This window comes from Mustela nivalis (genome assembly GCF_964662115.1).
Source record: "Mustela nivalis genome assembly, chromosome: 3".
Classification (NCBI taxonomy): Eukaryota; Metazoa; Chordata; class Mammalia; order Carnivora; family Mustelidae; genus Mustela; species Mustela nivalis.
In genome coordinates, this window is record NC_139022.1 from 147,624,613 (window position 1) to 147,644,223 (window position 19,611).

Consider the following 19,611-nt stretch of genomic DNA (forward strand, 5'->3'; position numbering starts at 1 on the left):
TCTGCTTAGAATATAGAAAGTTACAAAAAGAATGCCATTCCTACTGTAACAATAACAAGCCAGATAACCAATAAAATCTAAATTTCATCAGAGAGCTAAATATGGGGGAAAATACCTAATGAATAAAACTTAGAAAGTTACAGACCTCTCTCTGCAGTGAAGAGACCCAACAGTTTCTTTCATCCTTGGTGAAGCAGTGGGAAAGGAAAAAGCTGTCAGAGAAGTAGGTAAAAGGAAAACTGCTGAACTTCTAAAAAAAAATTGTAGACCAAGTGTGGCCTGTCATGATGGTCGAGAATCCTTAAGACACAGACCATGCCCACCTACCAATATTTTCTCATGGGCCTTCACAGAGTGGCCATGGAAATCTTGGGGTTGGGGTAAGAATGCTAAGAGAGACTTTCAAGCACTCAGGCTTTATGGTGATAAAAGGCAGCAGTCACCTAACTTCAGTGGAAAAGGGGCAGGAATGCTGAGAGAGATCTGCTCCTCTGAGGTAGAGTGTACAGAACCTCATGAACTCTGAAGGCAGGAAAGGAGAACTGAAACACGTTCTTTAAGTTCTCAGGACCCAACACTAAGTAAGAGACAGTAATAACTTATAATTGGAGAGGGGCAGGAAAGCTGAAAGGGACTCTCCTCTGAAGTGTAAGCACAGGGGATTTATTGAAGTCTGTAAGCAGCAAAGGAGAAATGAACTGAACTCCTTAGGTACTTGGGGTCTTCAATGAGTAACACGCAATGACTGATTGGGCTGGGGTAGAGGCAAGAATGCTGACACACACCCCTCTGAGATGCAGACAACCAGGATCTGCAAAAGGCTGAAAGCAAAGCAGGAGAATGGAACAAATCCTCCAGACACTCAGGACCCAAGTCTGATTAAAAAGAAAATTCTGATCCCTTGCACAAATTATTTGAAGTCTGCAGTGAAATAAATCCAACTAAAGAAGGAGACAAGTCCAGATCCAACTCAATTATAGATGAGATTGACTTAGCTCCTTAAATTTCATCTCCTCTTTTTAGTGGTCTGACCAAAGGAAGGTACCCTTTGTTGGATGTAAATATTATTTTCTTCAGCTTCTATTGTACAGTATCAAACCATCAATCACAGAAAAAAAAAGTGACTTGTTCTCAAGAGAGACAAGAGTGAATTAAAACCTGATCCAAAGACAGTCCAAGTGCTAGAATTATCAAAAGGGGACTTCAAGATAACAATAATAAATATATTAAAAATCTCATGGGAAAGGTAGATAGCTGGTGTTAACAAATGGGGAACCATAGATAAGGATGAAAACTATTAAAAGGAGCCAGATGGTAATCTAAAAATGAAAAATAAAATATAAGATAAAGAATTATTTTGACAGGTTCATTAGCATAATGAACATATCACATGAATCAGTGATTTGGATTGAAAATTAAAACTAAAATTACCCAATTTAAAACACAAAGAGAAAATATTTTTAAAAGAAGGGTGATAAGAAAATCCAATAACCGTGAAACAATATTAAATAGGCTAACGTTTGTGTATCTGGAGTCCCACAACAAAAACAACAACAAAACAGAGAAGTAGTATCAGAAGAGATAATGAGTAACGATTTTCCAAAATTGATGGAGGATGTCAACATATGGACCTGAGAGGTTCAGAGAAATCCAAGAAAAGTAAATAAAAAGAAAACCATACCTAGCCTTATCATAATCATACTGCTGAAATCTAAAGAGTAAAGATAAAATCCTGAAATCAGAAGAAGAAAAGAAATATTTCATACAATGAACAATGAAGAGAGTTATGGCTGACCTCTTATCAGAAAAAAATGAAGGGGGTGAGCAATGGAGTGGCACCTTAAAGCTCTTAGAGAAAAAATAAAAACTATTAATCTAGAATTCTATATCTAGGAAAAATGTTCTTTAAAAAATGAAGTCAAAAGAAACATACTTGGAAGGTAGCAAAAACTGAAAGGATTCATCTTACCTCCCATAGACCTGCACCACAAGAAGTATTAAGCACTAATGCTCTATGGGGCTTTTTCAGTAATTTTTCTCTGTTTCATCTGTATAGTTTTGATTGCTGTGTCTTCAAGTTCAGTCATTACTTCTGCAATGTCTAATCTATCATGAATCCCACCTATTATACTTTTCATTTCACACACTATAGTTTTCATCTCTGGAAGTCTAATTTAGGTCTTTATAACATTTTTTTGGTCTTTATTTAACATGCATAATATTTCCAGCTTCTTGAAATAGGGGTTGTAATTATAGTAATTATTTACTGTCCTGGTCTACTAATTCTGTCTTCTGTGCCAAATCTGGGTTGGTTTAATAGATTATTTTTCATCTTCATATGGATAATACTTTGCTTCATTGCATGATGATAATTTTTGATTGGATGCTAGGTATTATGAATTTTATCTTGTTGGATACCCTATATTTTTGCATTTCTGTAAATATTCCTGAGCTTTCTTCTGAATTGCTGTTAAGTTATTTAGGAACAGTAAGGTCTTGCTTATGAGTGTTATGAGGAGGAACCAGAACAGCATTTAGTTTAGCATTTAATTTTGCTACTATTGAGGCAAAAAACACTTCTGAGAATTCTACCCTGATTCCAGAATTATAAGGTTTCCCACATTGGCTGACATCTTCTGTAAGCCCCTGTTATTGTTCCCTCTAATCCATTCTGGTGGTTCTTTCTCCAGCCTCAAGCAGTTTCTTCACCTCATGCACTTATCAGTACAGAGCTGAAAACATGTAGAGGACTCTGCAGATCTCCAGAGATTTTCCTCCCTCTTTCTGCATAACTCACTCCTCCGTGATACTCTTCCTATGAACTCTGGCTTGGTTGCCCTTCCCAGATTCCCTGCTTTGTCTTCTCGACTCAGGGAGACCACCAGGCTTTGTCTAGGTTCTCTCTCTCTTGTGGCCTGGGAAATCCACAGGCAATAAGCTGGGGAAATTATAGATCTCATCTCATTTGTTTATACAGTGAAGGGAATCACTATTCTTCATTGCCTAATGTTCGATGTCTAGAAAACTGTTCTTTCATATATTTTATTCAGTTTTTTGGTTACTTAGACAGGAAAGTAAATCTTCTCTTTCTAAATTACCCTCCATCTTGACTAGTAACAGAAATCTTTGTATCATGTGATTTTAAATGTTCTAAATCCATGTATTCTGTATTTTATGACTGAAATACTTTTCCTTTGAGACCCAATCAAGTAAAAATCCTTTTCATTCCTGTATGATGTCAAATTTAGAATACAATAGGAATTGTGGAGGGAGCAAAACTATCCATAAGTAGGGGCTCACGCACAAAAAGAAAGGCATATGAAAAGACATTGACCCTATGATATTCGCCCCATTTACCTACTTCATTTTCCATTTTGAAATTCTTCTCTGACCTGACTTGTCCTAAAGGTAAGTTCCTGCATTCCCTGTGATTAGTTTCTACTCTGGGCAAGAAAGGGATAGCATAAAATGTCTAAAAGCCCTTTTATATACCAAACTTTTTTCAAATTTGCAAACTCTCTTTCCTCTAGGTAAGGTAGCCCTGCCTACTTTCTCTAGAATTTCTCTACAACTGAAGAAACACAAACATATACAACACACACACACACACACACACACACACATGCACATACACACACACCCATATCTATCAATTTCATACTAAGTGTCTACATTTTAGTTTTCAACTGGAAATGTACTTTTAACTAAAGTTAATCTCTGATGTCTCTCTTTTGGACATCCCTCCTTCACTTCAGACAAATGTTGTTTACCACAATCAATTATTAGAAAGTGATTAAAATATAAAGTAACATCCTATCTTCCTAAGTACAGTGAAAAAAGGCAACATGAGTAGCCTATAAATCCTTCTATTACTTTCAGTATAGAGAAGAGGCTACCAGCTGGTGTTCAAATAACAATCATTTCACTCAAAATTTAGGAGAGAGGTATTGGCTAGATGTGGATGATGTATTATGTTTAGATGATTCAGTGCAAGTTTCAGGGGCTGCTGTTTTGAGGAGAATGGTTATAAAGCTCCAATGACTAAACATCTTAATTTGAAACCCATGCTACATGTTGTACACCAATGAAATAGAAAGAAAAAGGGGATTTCATGACGTTCATGATAGAATATTTTTCTATTGCTTCCATTTCTCATAATAAAAATATATTAACAGCATTCCTGAAATGTTTACTCCTCAAAAAATTTTTGAATTTACCACTTTTGAAAAATAACAGCACATTTTAAATATTCTCTTAAATATATTTTTTAATTTTTTATTTTTTATAAACATATAATATATTTTTATCCCCAGGGGTACAGGTCTGTGAATCGCCAGGTTTACACACTTCACAGCACTCACCATAGCACATACCCTCCCCAATCTCTTAAATATATTTTTTAAAGTCAAGCAGTTTAATCCTGTATCTCTCAATTATGTTTGAGTCTAGTAAAGCAAAACCAAGGAGCCAAGATGGCAGAGTAAGAGGAACCTAAGCTCACTTCGTCCCACAGATAAAACTAGAGAATACTCACATCAGTGTAAATAACACAGAAAATGACCTGAAGACTGGCAGGACAAACTCCACAACCAAAGGTAGGGAAGAAGCCACATGGAAGAGAGTATGAAGAGAAGACACATGGTAGGAAGTGAAACTTTGGCTATTCACAAAGTTGGGGAAGGGAGTCGCAGATGTGAAAAAGGGTAAGAAACAGAATTATCTATGCATCTCAGGGCATGTCCCAAAGAGGCAGTGTGCATGGAGGGACTTCTCCAGGAACAAAGAAGCTGGCAGGGGCCATCTGCCTCTCCACTCCCCAGCATAAACACATGGCCACCTGCAGGAGCCAGCACAGCACCCACATTCACTACCTAGCTGGCTTAGACTAAGTCCTGCCTGCCTGCACTTTGGTTGATCAAAGTAACCCCTGCCTCAGTCTAACTTCTGTGGGCACTCTCCCCCAGAAGACTGCTGCAAACCTTGCCATTGCTGCCTCTCCTGACCCACATTTTCCAGAGCCTCTGTCCCACTGGTGATGGTGGCAGTGGCGGGCCCTGTGGACGCCCAAGATGCACTTTGCTAAAATTGTCCACTCTGCTCTGGTTGAGGACCAGACAGTACCCACAACAGGCAAAGACAGACTCTAAAGACAACTGGGCTGAAAGAAAAAGCAGCCAGGACACAACAGCTGGGTGCAAACAACATACATAGCTTTAGCTAAAGTGCCCAGTTATACTGAACAGAGTACATTGCTCTGCAAGGCACTCTTCTTTATAAGGTCTTTACTTTCGAGAGCAGGAAATGTAGCTGACCTCCTTAACAAAGACAGACAGACATAGAGTGTTAGACAAAATGAGAACACATAGGATTATGTCCCAAATGAAAGAACAGGACGAAAGGACAGCAACAGAACTAAGCAAAACAGATATAAGTAATATCGCTGACAGAGAACTTAAAAGTAATGATCATAAAGATATTCACTGGACTTTGGAAAAAAGTGGAGACATCAGTGAGACCCTTAACAAAGAGATAGAAAACATAAAAAAGAACCAGTCAGAAATGAAAAACACCATAAATAAAATTAAAAATACACTATATGTTTTGGGTAGTATAGACATTTTAACAATATTTGTTCCTCCAATCCATGAGCATGGAATGTCTTTCCAATTCTTTGTGTCATCTTCAATTTCTTTCATCAGTGTTTTATAGTTTTCAGACTGCAAGTCTTTCACCTCTTTGGTCAGGTTTATTCCTACGTATCTTACAGTTATAGGTGCAGTTGTAAAAGGGACATATTTAAAGTAATCCTTATCAAACTACCAACAGCATTTTTCACAGAGCTAGAATAAACACTGCTAAAATTTGCATGGAACCACAAAAGATGCAGATAAAGCAATCTTGAAAATGAAAAGCAAAGTTGGAGGCATCACAATTCCAGACTTCAAATTATATTTCAAAGCTATAGTGATCAAAAATCTTGGTACTGGTACAAAAATAGACACAAATATCAATAGAACAGAATAGAAAACCCAGAAATAAACCCACAACTATGTAGTCAATTAATCTTCGATGATGAAGGAAGGAATATCCAATGGGAAAAAAGACAGTCTCTTCAAGAAATAGTGCTGGGAAAACTGGACAGCAACATGCAAAGAAATGAAACTAGACCACTTTCTTACACCAAACACAAAAATAAATTCAGAATGGACTAAAGATGTAATTGTGAAACCTGAAGCCATAAAAGTCCTAGAAGAGAAACAGGCAGTAGCCTCTTTGACACCACCCATAGAAACTACTTTCAGGATACATCTCCTGAGGCAAAGAAGCAAAAGCAAAAACAAACTACTGCCACTTCTTCAAAATAAAAAGCTTCTGCTCAGTGAAGCAACTAATCAACAAAGCTAAAAGGAAACTTACAGAATGGGAGAAGATAAGTGCAAAGGATGTAATTTGTTAAAGGGTTAGTCTTCAAAATATATAAAGAACTTAAAAAACTCTACAGCCAAAAAATAAACAATCTAGTTAAGAAATGGACAGAAGACATGAATAGACATTTTTCCAAAGAAGACACAAATGGCCAACAGACACATGAAAAGTTACTCAACATCACTCTTCAGCAGGGAAATGCAAGTCAAAACAACAATGAGATATGACCTCACTGAACCTGTCAGAATGGCTAAAATAAAAAAATCCAAGAAACAACACGTGTTGGTAAGGATTTGCAGAAAAAGGAACTCTCATGCATTGTTTGTGGGAATGTAAACTATTGCAGCCACTGTGGAAAATAGTACAGAGGCTCCTCAAAAAATTAAAAATAGAACTACCCTATGATCTAGTAATTGTACCACGGGGTATTACCCAAAGAATACAAAAACCACTAATTTGAAAGGATATGTGCACCCCTATGATTATTGCAACATTACTTATAATAACGAAACTATGGAAGCAGCTCAAGTGTCCATCAGGAGATGAATGGATAAACATATTATATATATATATATATATATATATATATATATATATATATATATATACTGTGTATATATATACACACACACATATATATACAGTAGAATATTAAGTCATAAAAAATAAAAAAAAACCTGCCATCTGCAACAATATGGATGAAATGAGAAAGCATAATGCCAAGCAAAATAAGCCAGTCAGAGAAAGACAAATACCACATGATTTCACTTATATGTGGAATTTAAGAAACAGAACAGGGAACAAAGGGGGATAAAAGAGAGAGACATAACAAAAAACAGACTGTTAACTACAGAGAACAAACAGAGGGTTGCCAGAGGGGGGGTGGGGGTAAGGGGAATGGATCAAGTAGGTGAAGGGGATTAAGAGTACCTTACCTTTATAAGCAGTGAGTAATACATGGAGCTGTTGAATTGCTATACTGTATACCCAAAACTAATAGAACACTGTATGCTAACTACACTGGAATTAATTTAAAAAAAAAAAAGAAGCAAGGAGAAAGAAATAAAGTTGGTAAATATACGTAGAATAGGGTACAAGCAGGGTAATCCTGTGCTATACAATATTCATATGTTCTCTTTTTTTCTGTCTCTCTCCCCTCCCCTCCCTCTCCCAACTTCGCTTTCTTCCCCTCACTCCCCTCTCACTTGCTGGCTTGTTCTTCCCCTCTCATTCTCTGTTACATCAGCCTTCTCTGCTTACAATGCAGTTCTAATGACCAGAGTTAAAGGCAAGAAAGGCAACTTAGCAGATGACAGGTACCTGGAGCCTGTACACACTTGATCACTTAGAGATGTAGGAGCAATATTCCTGGTCAAGAGCTTGCTAATAACCCCCGGGCAACCCCAGCAAAGGACACTTGTGGCCAGATTGGATATCAATAATAGATTGTCAATTTAAGTATATAACTGTCTTGAATATTTCATGCCTCATGAATGTTAAGTGCCTATTTGTTCTTTCCATCCTTCCCTATTGTTCAGCATACATCTGTACTACCCAATTTACGTATGCCTAACCTGATCCACAGGTTACAAGCTTTAGATTTATTTAATAAAGACTATTCTTAAATGATGTAGCAAATATACATAAACATGATTTGCAAAATGATTATGATTATTAACATACCAGTAGATTATTCTTGTATTTAAAAAATGTTAATTGATCACCCATCATGTACTAGTGATTCTTTTAGGTGTTGGAGTCAGGACAATGACTAAAAGAAATTAAAATCCTTACCCTTTCAGAGCTTACATTTTAGTGGAAGCTGTATAGGTAAGAAATACATCACATGTGCATGGGAATGGGTATCTGTATTATGTATTCACAGACATGTATGTGTGAGCACTTGTACATGCAAGCATGTATGTGTTGCACAAACTTAAAGTTTTTTATTAACCTAGCTCAACAACTATAAAACCACAAGTCTAAGAAGTATTTGAATATTGAGGATAACAATGAATTGCATTACACTTTCTCAATATGCTGTGTTCCATGGACTACTGAATACCCGAGTGTTAGTACTGGCTCTGTCACTTACTATCTGGGTGTCAATGGACAAATCACTTAATCTTCACGAATCTTGCCTTCTGTGTATACAGTTTCTCTACGGACTTAGTGAGATAATATGAGGAATGTGGTAGATACATTAGAAAGTCACGCACAAATATAAGGTATTTTCTGTATTATTACCTTGATTCCTAAAGTAAGCAGTAGTGTTATTTATTGATATTTGGTAGTGATTTTGCTCCCATGGTCCCAAACTAGCAGAGTAGCAGACTTTTTTTTGTTTCTGCTTAAACTTTATCCTCTAGCCTAAGTTTATATTTCTTTCTGTACCCAAATCTTCAGTATTATTTCTTTGCTCTTCAATAAAGATATGAGAACACATGGAAGTGATGGTGGTAAAGTGATATATGGAAATGCACCATTTAGCTTCATTAAGTCCCATTTTGGGTTTTCACCAATAGCTACCACCATAGTTGCTAAGAAAAAAATTTTTTTAAAGATTTTGTTTATTTGAAAGAGATCACAAGCAGGCAGAGAGGCAGGCAGAAAGAGAGGGGAGGAAGCAGACTCCCCACTGAGCAGAGAGCCCGACATGGGGCTCTATCCCAGGACCCTGGGATCATGACCTGAGCTGAAGGCAGAGGCTTTAACCCACTGAGCCACCCAGGTGCCCCGCTAAGAAAATTCTTATCAACCCTGTGCTCCCTCTACCTTCTCAACTTCACTGGCCCACTCCATTTCACCACATTCTCCTTTCTATTTGAACCCTCTAAGAATACTGTGCTCAGTACTGAAAATCTTTAGCAACCCTGGATTTACTTGCATCATTGCATAAAAAGGCATAACCCTGTTGGTGCCACATAAATGAGTATAATAAGCAAAGCAGTGCTTTCTTAATTCATTAGCATTCACTTTACAGCACTGGTCTCCTAATTAAGATTCATAAATATTCATATTCATTCAGGCTATTCTACATTTTATTTGCTACATTTGGTTAGAAATATTTAGACACATTAATTGTTCTTCCAGTCAGAACAAGTACTCCCTATTTGTGGATAAGCCAGTTAATAATGGTCCTTTGCCAAAGCAAAATTTTAAAGCATGTTTTGTTCCCATTTTCAATTTTCCTTTATTTCTTTACATAAGTCATTGTATTTGGACACAGAAAAGTACATTGTTCTAAGAGTGAAATTTTGAATTGGTTTGTTAGCTTCTTCCAATGGTAATAATATCCTCGTTAAGCTGGTAAATATATTATATAAAACTATGAACCTGAGAAGTTTGCACCTTTGATAAAGAAAGTGATCAAATGAGGGGAGGGTGACTTGAAGCTCCAACTCCTGAGTAATGGCTGAAGGGTTGACAGATGATTATTTCAAAGGAAAGATTTTATGGGTTGGGGAACAGCTTTTGCTAGAACATGAGAGAAATTTGATTTATTATGTTGTCTCAAAAGATACAACCAGGGGGGTGCCTGGGTGGCTCAGTGAGTTAAGCCTCTGCCTTCGGCTCAGGTCATGATCTCAGGGTCCTGGGATCAAGCCCCTCATGGGGCTCTCTGCTCATCAGGGAGCCTTCTCCCCCCGCTTCTCTCTGCCTGGCTCTCTGTCTACTTGTGATCTCTCTCTCTCTCTGTCAAATAAATAAATAAAATATTTAAAAAAAGATACAACCAGGATTGATATGTGGAAATTATAAGGAAAGAAATTGTAGTTCAAAAAAGGAAGACCTCAATAATTACATTTGTTCAAAAATAACATAATCTGATTTTGGAATCCCACAGGATTATGGGGCCACCAAATTTAGAGTCTCCACATATCTTCTGAATACCATACAGATCAGAGACAGTAAATAAAACTGCCAATAACTCAGGCCTACAACATGACTAAAACAGAATGATACTTCAACTTACATGTGACTAAGATAAACACTGAGAAACCAGAAGAACTACCTCTGGACTCCTCTGTAAAGCAGCAAGTGGGCACTTGAGGTGTGGAATACAGATATAATCATCTTCCAAAAGATAGAGTCCCACTATCTCTTGACAGAAAATAAATCTGATATCTGGATGTTCAGAGTTCTGGTTTGAGAAGGAGGACCTTGAAAGTGGATGAAACCATACTGGGAGTTGTATCCCTTCTCCAGAAGAGTAGAAAGACTTAGAAGGAAGAATGGCTTTGGATCCCCATGGATTTGGGGGATAAGGAGAAAGGAGGAAATGAGTAGTAGAAAACAAAGATTTTATGAAAAAAACAAAAGAAAATGGAAACATCAGCAGAAGACATCAGTATCCTCTCTCCTATTCCCACAAAAAATGTGGACATTAATTAAAGAACCTGTAGTTCATCATACCAACAGAAGAGGGGACTCTTGCACTAAGAAATCTAAAAAGCCACCAAACTTCCTTTCCTCTTTACAATTGTTATTGCTGGCATAGGAAAATGTAAGATATACCAAAATTAACAGAAAAAGGAAGACATCATCCATACTAAAGGTCTTGTATTAGAAAACCAAAATATGGAAAGAGAAACATTTCAGATGATGAAAATGATTCCCCCTAAAACAACCACAAAGCACAGAAAAATATGTCATTTAAATTAAAAATCCCTGGGGCACCTGGGTGGCTCAGTGGGTTAAAACCTCTGCCTTCAGCTCAGGTCATGATCCCAGGGTCCCAGGATCAAGCCCCACATCGGGCTCTCTGCTCAGCAGGAAGACTGCTTCCCAACCACCCCCACCTGCCTCTCTTCCTATTTGTGATCTCTATCTGTCAAATAAATAAATAAAATCTTAAAAAAAATTAAAAATCCTTAAACACGTATTTGGTGATGTGAAAAAACTCAAAGAATATATTTAAAAGTGCAAAATAAAAATTAACATAAAAATAAGAAGCTGTAAAATGAGAGTTGACTGAACTCAGGAACAAAACTGAAAATAAAGAAAAAAAAATCAACAAAACAGACACAAAATTGGAAGACATTCAAGTAACAACACATTAGACTGAGAATATAATATGGGACATAAGCAAAAATCAGAACAAAAAATAATTTAAATAAAATAAAGAGCAAGGTAAAAAGGATCAGCAAGAAAATAATAGAAAAGGGGAAAAAATCTAAATAAGGAAATGGTTATTAATGCAGGTATTAGCACAAAGATAACCTAAGAACAAAAACAAACACAGAACATGTAAATACATATTTTATATATAACATATAATATTCAAAGTATTAAGATAAGGAACATAAAAATATACAAACATAGAAAAAGAAATGCAACAAATACATAACACACAGTAAATATATAAATATTACTTAAATATATAATAATAATATCAATAAATAAAAATGAATTTAACTCACCTATTAAATAAAAAACATTTTCATATTGGCTCATGTAGCAAAACCTAACTGTTAAATAAACCGACCCACTTAAACTGATTTGGAAAAGCTAGACTTGGTAAATACAAGTGAATAAGAAATACCAGCATTCCATGGCTTGGAAATCTTATATTAGACAAAAAGTTTACTTTGTAATGTTAAAGGACCCAATATACAGTGAAGAAGTAATGGCTACGAACACATATTCACCATAAAATGCAGTAACTTCCTTAACAAATTACAAATTACAGAAAACACAAGAAAAAACAGATAGTCTTCTACCAACGCTCAAAGAATATGAAGGCAAACATACTTCCAATGAAAGAAAAATAAACAGTAAAAAGTCATCATACTATATAGTAAAAATGAACTAATACTGAAAATCAAGGGGAAAATGAGACATGAGAAGTCTTCATAGTGCAAAATAATGATCAATTTAGTTTAGCTACTGTGAATAGAAAAAAAGGCTAGAAATCTTCTGATAAATGAACACAGATCTGAGAAATCGTAAGGCGTTAAAAACCACTAAGAATTTTGCTTGCTTTCAGATAGAATGTAGGTCACAAAGATTGTTACTGCAACAAGAATACACAGAATAAAATGAAAATTATACTTTAGGCCATCAAAGATGGTACAAAAAGTCTAAATAAATACCAAGGATAAACAGGCTCTTTTGGTGACCAAAGAGCTGTTGCTTTTATAGAACCAACTGCCTAGTCTGGGTGTTGTGTGTGGAATATCACACCTGTCTCAAGAAGATAGATTTTGCTGGGATAAGAAAAAGACCACTGAAGCTTTTAATGACAATATGATTGCTATACTAGATTGCAAACTCCAAATGTGAACTCCAAAAGTGAAAAAAGTAGAAAAACTCCAAATGTGAAAATAAATTGTTGAGCCCCTGACAGGAATTCTGACAAAAGACAGAGAGCAGGGTGGTTCAGTGGGTTTAGCCTCTGCCTTCGGCTCAGGTCATGATCCCAGGGTCCTGGGATCGAGCCCTACATGGGGCTCTCTGCTCAGCAGGGAGCCTGCTTCCCTCTCTCTACCTGCCTTTCTGCCTACTTGTGATAAATAAAAGAATAATAAACAAATAAATAAATAAATAAATAAATAAAATCTTAAAAAAAAATGTTAAGAGAGAGAGAGCGAGAGAGAGAGAGCGCAGATCTGAAAAGCAAAAAAAATGTCCTGATTTTGTTGAGGACAACTGCAGCCACTAGAAAGGAAAAAGGGAGTCTCAGAAAAGAAAAAGCCAGGAAAGGGATCACTGAATTCTCTGTCTATATCTTTGATTGAACTTTGTGTGAAAAACCAACTCAAGTTGCTCACTTAAATATAAAGATAAACTGAATGTAGAACTGTTGCTCAAGGACAGAGTTTGCAATTTACGTCTAACCATGTTAACTGTTTAAACAAAAGAAAAAAAAGTCACACACTGGAGAAAAATAGCAGAAGCCAGACCATAACTTAACATTCATATTTTTCAGAACACAAAATTCTGCAAGATACAAAAAAAGAAAAGAAAAGGACTCTCATTACTTTAATTAAAAAAAAAAGGACAATAATAACAAAACTGAAAGAAACACTTCCAAATTTGGAATAAGCAAACAAGGATTTTATTTTATTTTATTTTATTTTATTTTATTTTATTTTATTTTTTAAAGATTTTATTTATTTTTGAGATAAAGAATGGGAGATAAAGCACACGCTGGCGGTGAGGGGAAGGTGGTGCAGAGGGAGAGGGAGAAGCAGACTCCCCGCTGAGCATGGACTCAGGACCCTGCAATCATGACCTAAGCAGAAGGCAGATGCTTAACCAACTGAGCCACCCAGGTGCCTCAGCAGACAACGATATTAAAGCAGCTGTTACAACCGTTCTCAGTGATATACAGGAATGTATGGCCTCAGTGAAAAAAAAAAAACATCTGAGAAGAAAAATAGAATTTTAAAAGACAACCAAAAGGAAATTATAGAACCAATACAATAATAAATTATAAAAATTCACAAGACTGATTTAACAAAATATAAAGAGTTTGAAACCTTAAGATTAATCAATTGAAATGATCCAAACTGAAGAACAGAAAGAAAAATAAATGCAAAGCCTCAGAGACAGCTTATAATAACAAATGGTGTAAACCATGTTGTTACACAATACAGACCCAGAGAGCAAGAAAGAATAGGGAAGAAAATACATTTGAAGAAATAATGACCCCAAATCTCACAAACTTGGTAAATGACATGAATTTCAATATTCAATAAGTTAGTAACTCCCGAGCTAGATAATTATAAACAAGGTCTTCCAAGACACACTGTAGTTAAACCATTGAAAACCAAGATAAAAAGTAAATTTGAAAGAAGAGAGAAAAAATGGTCGATTATATACAAAAGAATAAAGATGTAATTGGTGAGTTATTTCTTATCAGAAATTACAGAGGCTAGAAGAAAACAAAAGAATATCTTGAAAGTGATGAATAAGTAAAATTGTCAACCCAGGATTTTATATATCTTAAAAAAATAAAAGACCACATTTATTATTTTGTAATATGTTTCTTTTTAACTTCTCTTTAATATATATGAACTGTTTCAGCAAAAACGATAACTGTTGTCTGATATTTATAACATATAGCAGTATACTACACTTAACAGCTATAATAAAGAGTGGTTTGAAGAATAATGAAATCTACACAGTTACAACATTTGTACTTATTACACAAATGAGTACAAGGTTAACTATAAGAAAACTTTCAAAAGCTATGGAAATATGTTGCAATCACTACAGCAACCTCTAAAAAATGAGGAGACATGCTACAAAACACTAATAGAAAAACTTAAATCAATTTCCAAAAAACAATGAAACATCCAAAATAGAAAGAAGAGAGAAACAACAATAGTGAAGAGGGGATAAACAAGTAATAAAATGGTAGATCTGAAGCCAATCATATCAATAATCACATTAAAAGTAAATGATCTAAACATTCTAACTAAAATGTAGGTATATTACCAGAATGGAAAAGAAAAAGGCAAAATGTGCTATATTCTATCTATAAGAGATAAACTTAAAACATAAAGACAGATTTAGGTTAAATGGATATATCAGGAGATCAGTATTTTTTTAAACATCGAAGGGGTGATATTAATGTTAGAGAATAAATTTTACAACAATGAGTATTATCAGCAAAAAGGACATATTATTAATGAGAGATAAGAGTTAACTAATCAGAAAAATATGTCATCTATGTATGTGCACCTAAAAACATCATCAAAACACATTAAGCAAAAGTTGACAGTTAAAAAATAGGCAATTCTACATAAAGATTTTAATGTCTATTGGTAATTGATAAAACTACTAGAAAAAAATCAGTATGGGGCAACTGGCTGGCTCAGGTTACCCTTGATTTTGGGTTTGTGGGTTCAAGCCCCATGTTGGGTGTAGAGATTACTTAAAAATAAAATCTTTAAAAAAATCATATAGCCAATATAGAATATCTGAACATTATCAATTACTTTTACCTAATAGATAGCTATAAAATATTTCACCTAACAACTACAGAATATAAACTCTTTCAAGTGCATGTGGCATATTTACCAGAATAGATCATAGCTTGGGCTAGAAAGTAACGTTCAACAAATTTGAAGATTGAAATTTTTTAAATGTTCTCTGATAAAAAGAGACATTGAATCAGGTATCAATAACAATAAAACATATAGCTAACAGATTAAACAACACTAATACAACAATACTAAATAATCCATGGATTGAAAAGTAATCTCAAGGGGTTAGAAAATATTTTAACTGCATAATAATAAATACGTAATATTTCAAAATGTTTACATGAAGCTAAAGAGGGCTTAGGAGGAAATCAATAGCTTTAAATGATTATTTTTAAAAAATAAAGGAACAGTGACACCTGGGTGGCTCAGTCAGTTAAGCGCCTGACTCTTGATCTCAGCTCAGGTCTTGATCTCAGGGTTGTGAATTAAAGCCTTGTGCTGGGCTCCTCACTGGGCATGGAGCCTACTTAAAATAATTAATTAATGTTTTGAAAAAAGAATAGAATCGATTATCTAAATTTCTACCTTAAAGAACTAGAAAAGAGAAAATTGAATAAAAATTCAAAACAAATTTTAAAGCAGGAAGGAATATTAGAATATTAATCAATGAAATATAGAATAAATCAGCAAATCCAAAAGTTGGTTTTTTTTTTAGAATAAAATCAATAAAACTTAAGTTAGACTGGTCAAGAAGAAAAAAGATATAAATTACCAATATCAGGAATGAACAAGATGACGTACTACAAATATTAAAAAGAAAATAGGGAGACCTACTTTTGGCATAATAACATGACTGGTTCTGTGGAATGGCTCCCTAGAGAAACTGGAGAAACTTATTAAAAAACAAAACAAAACAAAACAAAACAAAACAAATTTAAAGTCTCCATAAATGGTTCCAAAGCATACAGAAAATGAAGAAATATTAAAAAAAAAATCTACTAAAACTCAGTAAGAACATCAAGTGTCTGGGATTTGAACCAAGATTCACTCACTCCATCCTTCCTTCAAATCAGCAAGTTATCAACTAAACTGGGGCAGACAAGGAAGAAGAACCATAATACCTCCCTAAGTGAGAGAAGTATCTTCCCAGGAGGGAGATGGTCAGCATTTTCCATCCTGCCCCCAACTACATGTTGCTGAAGCCAAGTTCTGAATGAGTGTACCCAGGTGTAGGAACTCCCTTTTTTGGAGCAGCACCCACTCATGGATTGTAGGCTGTATCTTAGTACTACTAAACTTTTTTTTTTTTAAACTCTAACTCTAATCCTAACCCAAATACTGTGCTCTTATTATAATGTTAATATCCCTCAGTTCTAATGAGAGAGGAAAGGAATATAACATTTCCTCTGCAATTTGTGAGGAGAAGGTCTTATGATCATGTCTTATGGAATGTTTTCTCTACGACTGTGGAATAGAAGTTGGCTTTAAAATGTTATGAACTTTTGGGACGCCTGGGTGACTCAGTTGGTTAAGCCGTTGCCTTTGGCTCAGGTCATGATCCCAGGATCCTGGGATCGAATCCCAAAACAGACTCCTTCTCAGCAGGGAGTCTGCTTCTCCCTCTGCCTCTGCCTGCTGCTCTGTGTGCTTGTGCTCTCTCTCTCTCTCTCTTTCTCTGACAAATAAATAAATAAAATAAAATAAAATAAAAAATCTTATGAACTTTTGGTTATGTAAAATAGCAAAAACTTCCAGGAAAATTATTTTCACTGAATTGGTATTAAATAGGATATAAAGTTAATTTCTGCTATTTCACGGGGGAAAAAAAAAAAAAAACAGAAGCTGTATGACCATAACAATAAGTGCAATTCCAATGAATATTCCAGTCTTTAAGCAGTATATTTATTAAAAATAGATAAAAACTTCTTTTTGATAACCAGTTAGGGACCCTTGAGAAGAACCTATAGAAAGCTTAGCAAATTTGCTATTCTCCACCAGGGCAACCTTTGAACTGAAACTAGAAATCACAAAGAATGAGAGAAGTACAAACTTGTTCTTCACAGAATTTAATATTTTAAAAAAGAAAATATAAACATCATTAAAAAAAAGTCTTAAAAGTTTCATTCAGGGGCTAAATGCTAGCACTGAAACTTTTCTCTTGTAATTGATTTAAGGTAAAAAATAAAAGTTATGTAAAAAACACAGCAGTTACAGCTGTCCTAATATAAAGCCCACCTGCAAAAAGGCAGGACAAAATTAGCTGAGCAGATATCCACATCATGACCTTAGTAACAAATTTCAAGTGGTTTCAGTTCCCAAGGTCTAAAAGAAGGCTCATCTTGCATGCTTAGATTCTACTTCTTCAAGAATCCACTGAATGCCATTCAAAAAACCAGTTAGAGTTTCAGCCTCTGTATCCTGGACCTATGAGCAGATAAGAGAAACCACTGTAAGAAACTGAGCCCAAAATCTTATTATTAAAAGAAACGTTTTTCTAGATACTAAAAAAAGAACAGGATTTTTAAAATCCTAATAAACTTTGGGTGAGTCATTTGTTTTGTTTTCTAGAGAACTTAGATTAAAAAAATGATCTTCTACTTATAATTATTACCAATATGAGGCTTATTGCTTATCTTGGAATTCAGTTTTGGGAAGGGGAAGAATTACCATTTCTATGACTTATTTGTATGTATTAGAAAAAAAATTGCTCTAAACGATCCACTTTGAAAACTAAAACATTTTTAAATGAACTCAGCTAGTCAGCTGATAAATGTGATATTCAGTATTGCAAAAATGTACATTTTAAGACTGACACTCTTCCTAGCCTACTACTTAGGAAGGTACACCTTTATTAGTAGCTTTCCAACTGTGGTCCAAAGAGTCTTCAGGATTCCACAGGAGGTATATGGGGGGGAAGAAAATCCTTTAACTTATTAAGCATAATCATTTCCAATTTTTTTTCCTTTATTTTACTTAGGGGCTTCATGTAAGGTTTCGTTTGAGAAAAGGATTCCATGATTAAAGTAAAATTTGGAAAGCAAGAAAAAATAAGATGAAATTTTTATTTCTGATGACCCTTAAAGCATATTTTAATGCTGAAAAAAAGTGATACTGGTATCTTAAAAAAAGAAAAAAATCTCCAAATGCTATCTCACTATATCTATGATAGAAGAGACAAGTAGTGAGCAAATGATAGGTGAAACATTGATACCAAACAATAGTCTCCCACTGATTAAGTTATTAGGATCAACTGTAGAATGCTATTTCATTAAAGAGAATGAGTAGAAAAGAATAAAATCAAATAGAGAACAGTGAAAAAAATAAAATAAGATTTTCCTCACCAGAGAAGATAGGACCTTACCATCCATGGGTGGTTTAGATGATTTAGATGCAGCTCATGAGCCAAATAAAAACAGGGCATTCTTTTTACATTTGCTTGAGAAATACAAGATAAAACCAGCATAGGTCTTCCTGAAGATCCAAAAGCTGGATCTGTCATTGCCATAATACGAGAAAATTCATCTTGCCATTCATGTCCTAGAGAATGTAGTCAAAACCCTTAATTTACATTACTTATAAGGATTTTAAAAATAAAACAAATTTAAAAACAAAACAAGGAAATAAAAATATTACCAGGATCCAAACATAACAAACTGTCCCTATTGTTGTTCATTTACAGCTCTTCATTTACTGATCTATCATAAAATTACATTAGGTAGCCTTCAAGGATAGGCATTTCAGTGAAATTAGAGAAAAAAAAAGTCTCAGTACCATTCAGATGTCTCCATATTTTAAAGGCAAAAATACATTGATATAGGTATTTTCCTCTCATACATTTTATAGCTATCACCACCCTTTCCTTGAAAGACTAGTTTAAACAATTTAAACACAGACTTGGATCTAGCACTATTATTCAAACTAACAATCTCTGGCTTTCATTGGACTATGTAAAATCAGTGATATTGTGAGGTAGTCAAAATTCTAAAGGACCCCCAATGACTCACACCCTTGTATAATATATGAATCTAGAGGGGATGAATCTAGAATCAGTGATGAAATATCATTGCCATGAGTAGGCTACATTATAAGACACAGCTGACTTCAAGAATGAGTGATCATCATCAGTGATGCTGACCTAATCAGGTAGGCTCTTAAAGAGATGAGGTTCTCCTGGTGAGAAAGATTCTCCATTGTGGATTTGAAGACAAGAGGGAGTCACAAGGCAAGAAATGAAGGTATCTTCTAAAAG

At 34.9% G+C, this 19,611-nt stretch overlaps 1 protein-coding gene across 4 annotated transcripts in view; it reads right to left on the reverse strand.

The window, feature by feature from the left end:
- The window catches only part of FBXO4 (F-box protein 4), a 130,203-nt gene that overhangs the window by 99,817 nt on the left and 10,775 nt on the right, over positions 1-19,611 (reverse strand). Inside the window, exons 6-7 of one of the 4 annotated variants that reach the window (XM_082723304.1) lie at positions 18,724-18,899; positions 17,243-17,786 (exon numbers count right to left, since the gene is read on the reverse strand). The exons of 2 other annotated variants lie outside the window; for them this stretch is intronic. In XM_082723304.1, coding sequence (XP_082579430.1) covers positions 17,697-17,786; positions 18,724-18,899 — 266 coding nt within the window. In that variant the 3' untranslated portion in view covers positions 17,243-17,696. Of the gene's footprint in view, positions 1-17,242; positions 17,787-18,703; positions 18,900-19,611 lie in introns of those variants that run through there. One more of the 4 variants, XM_082723305.1, reaches the window with a different exon arrangement.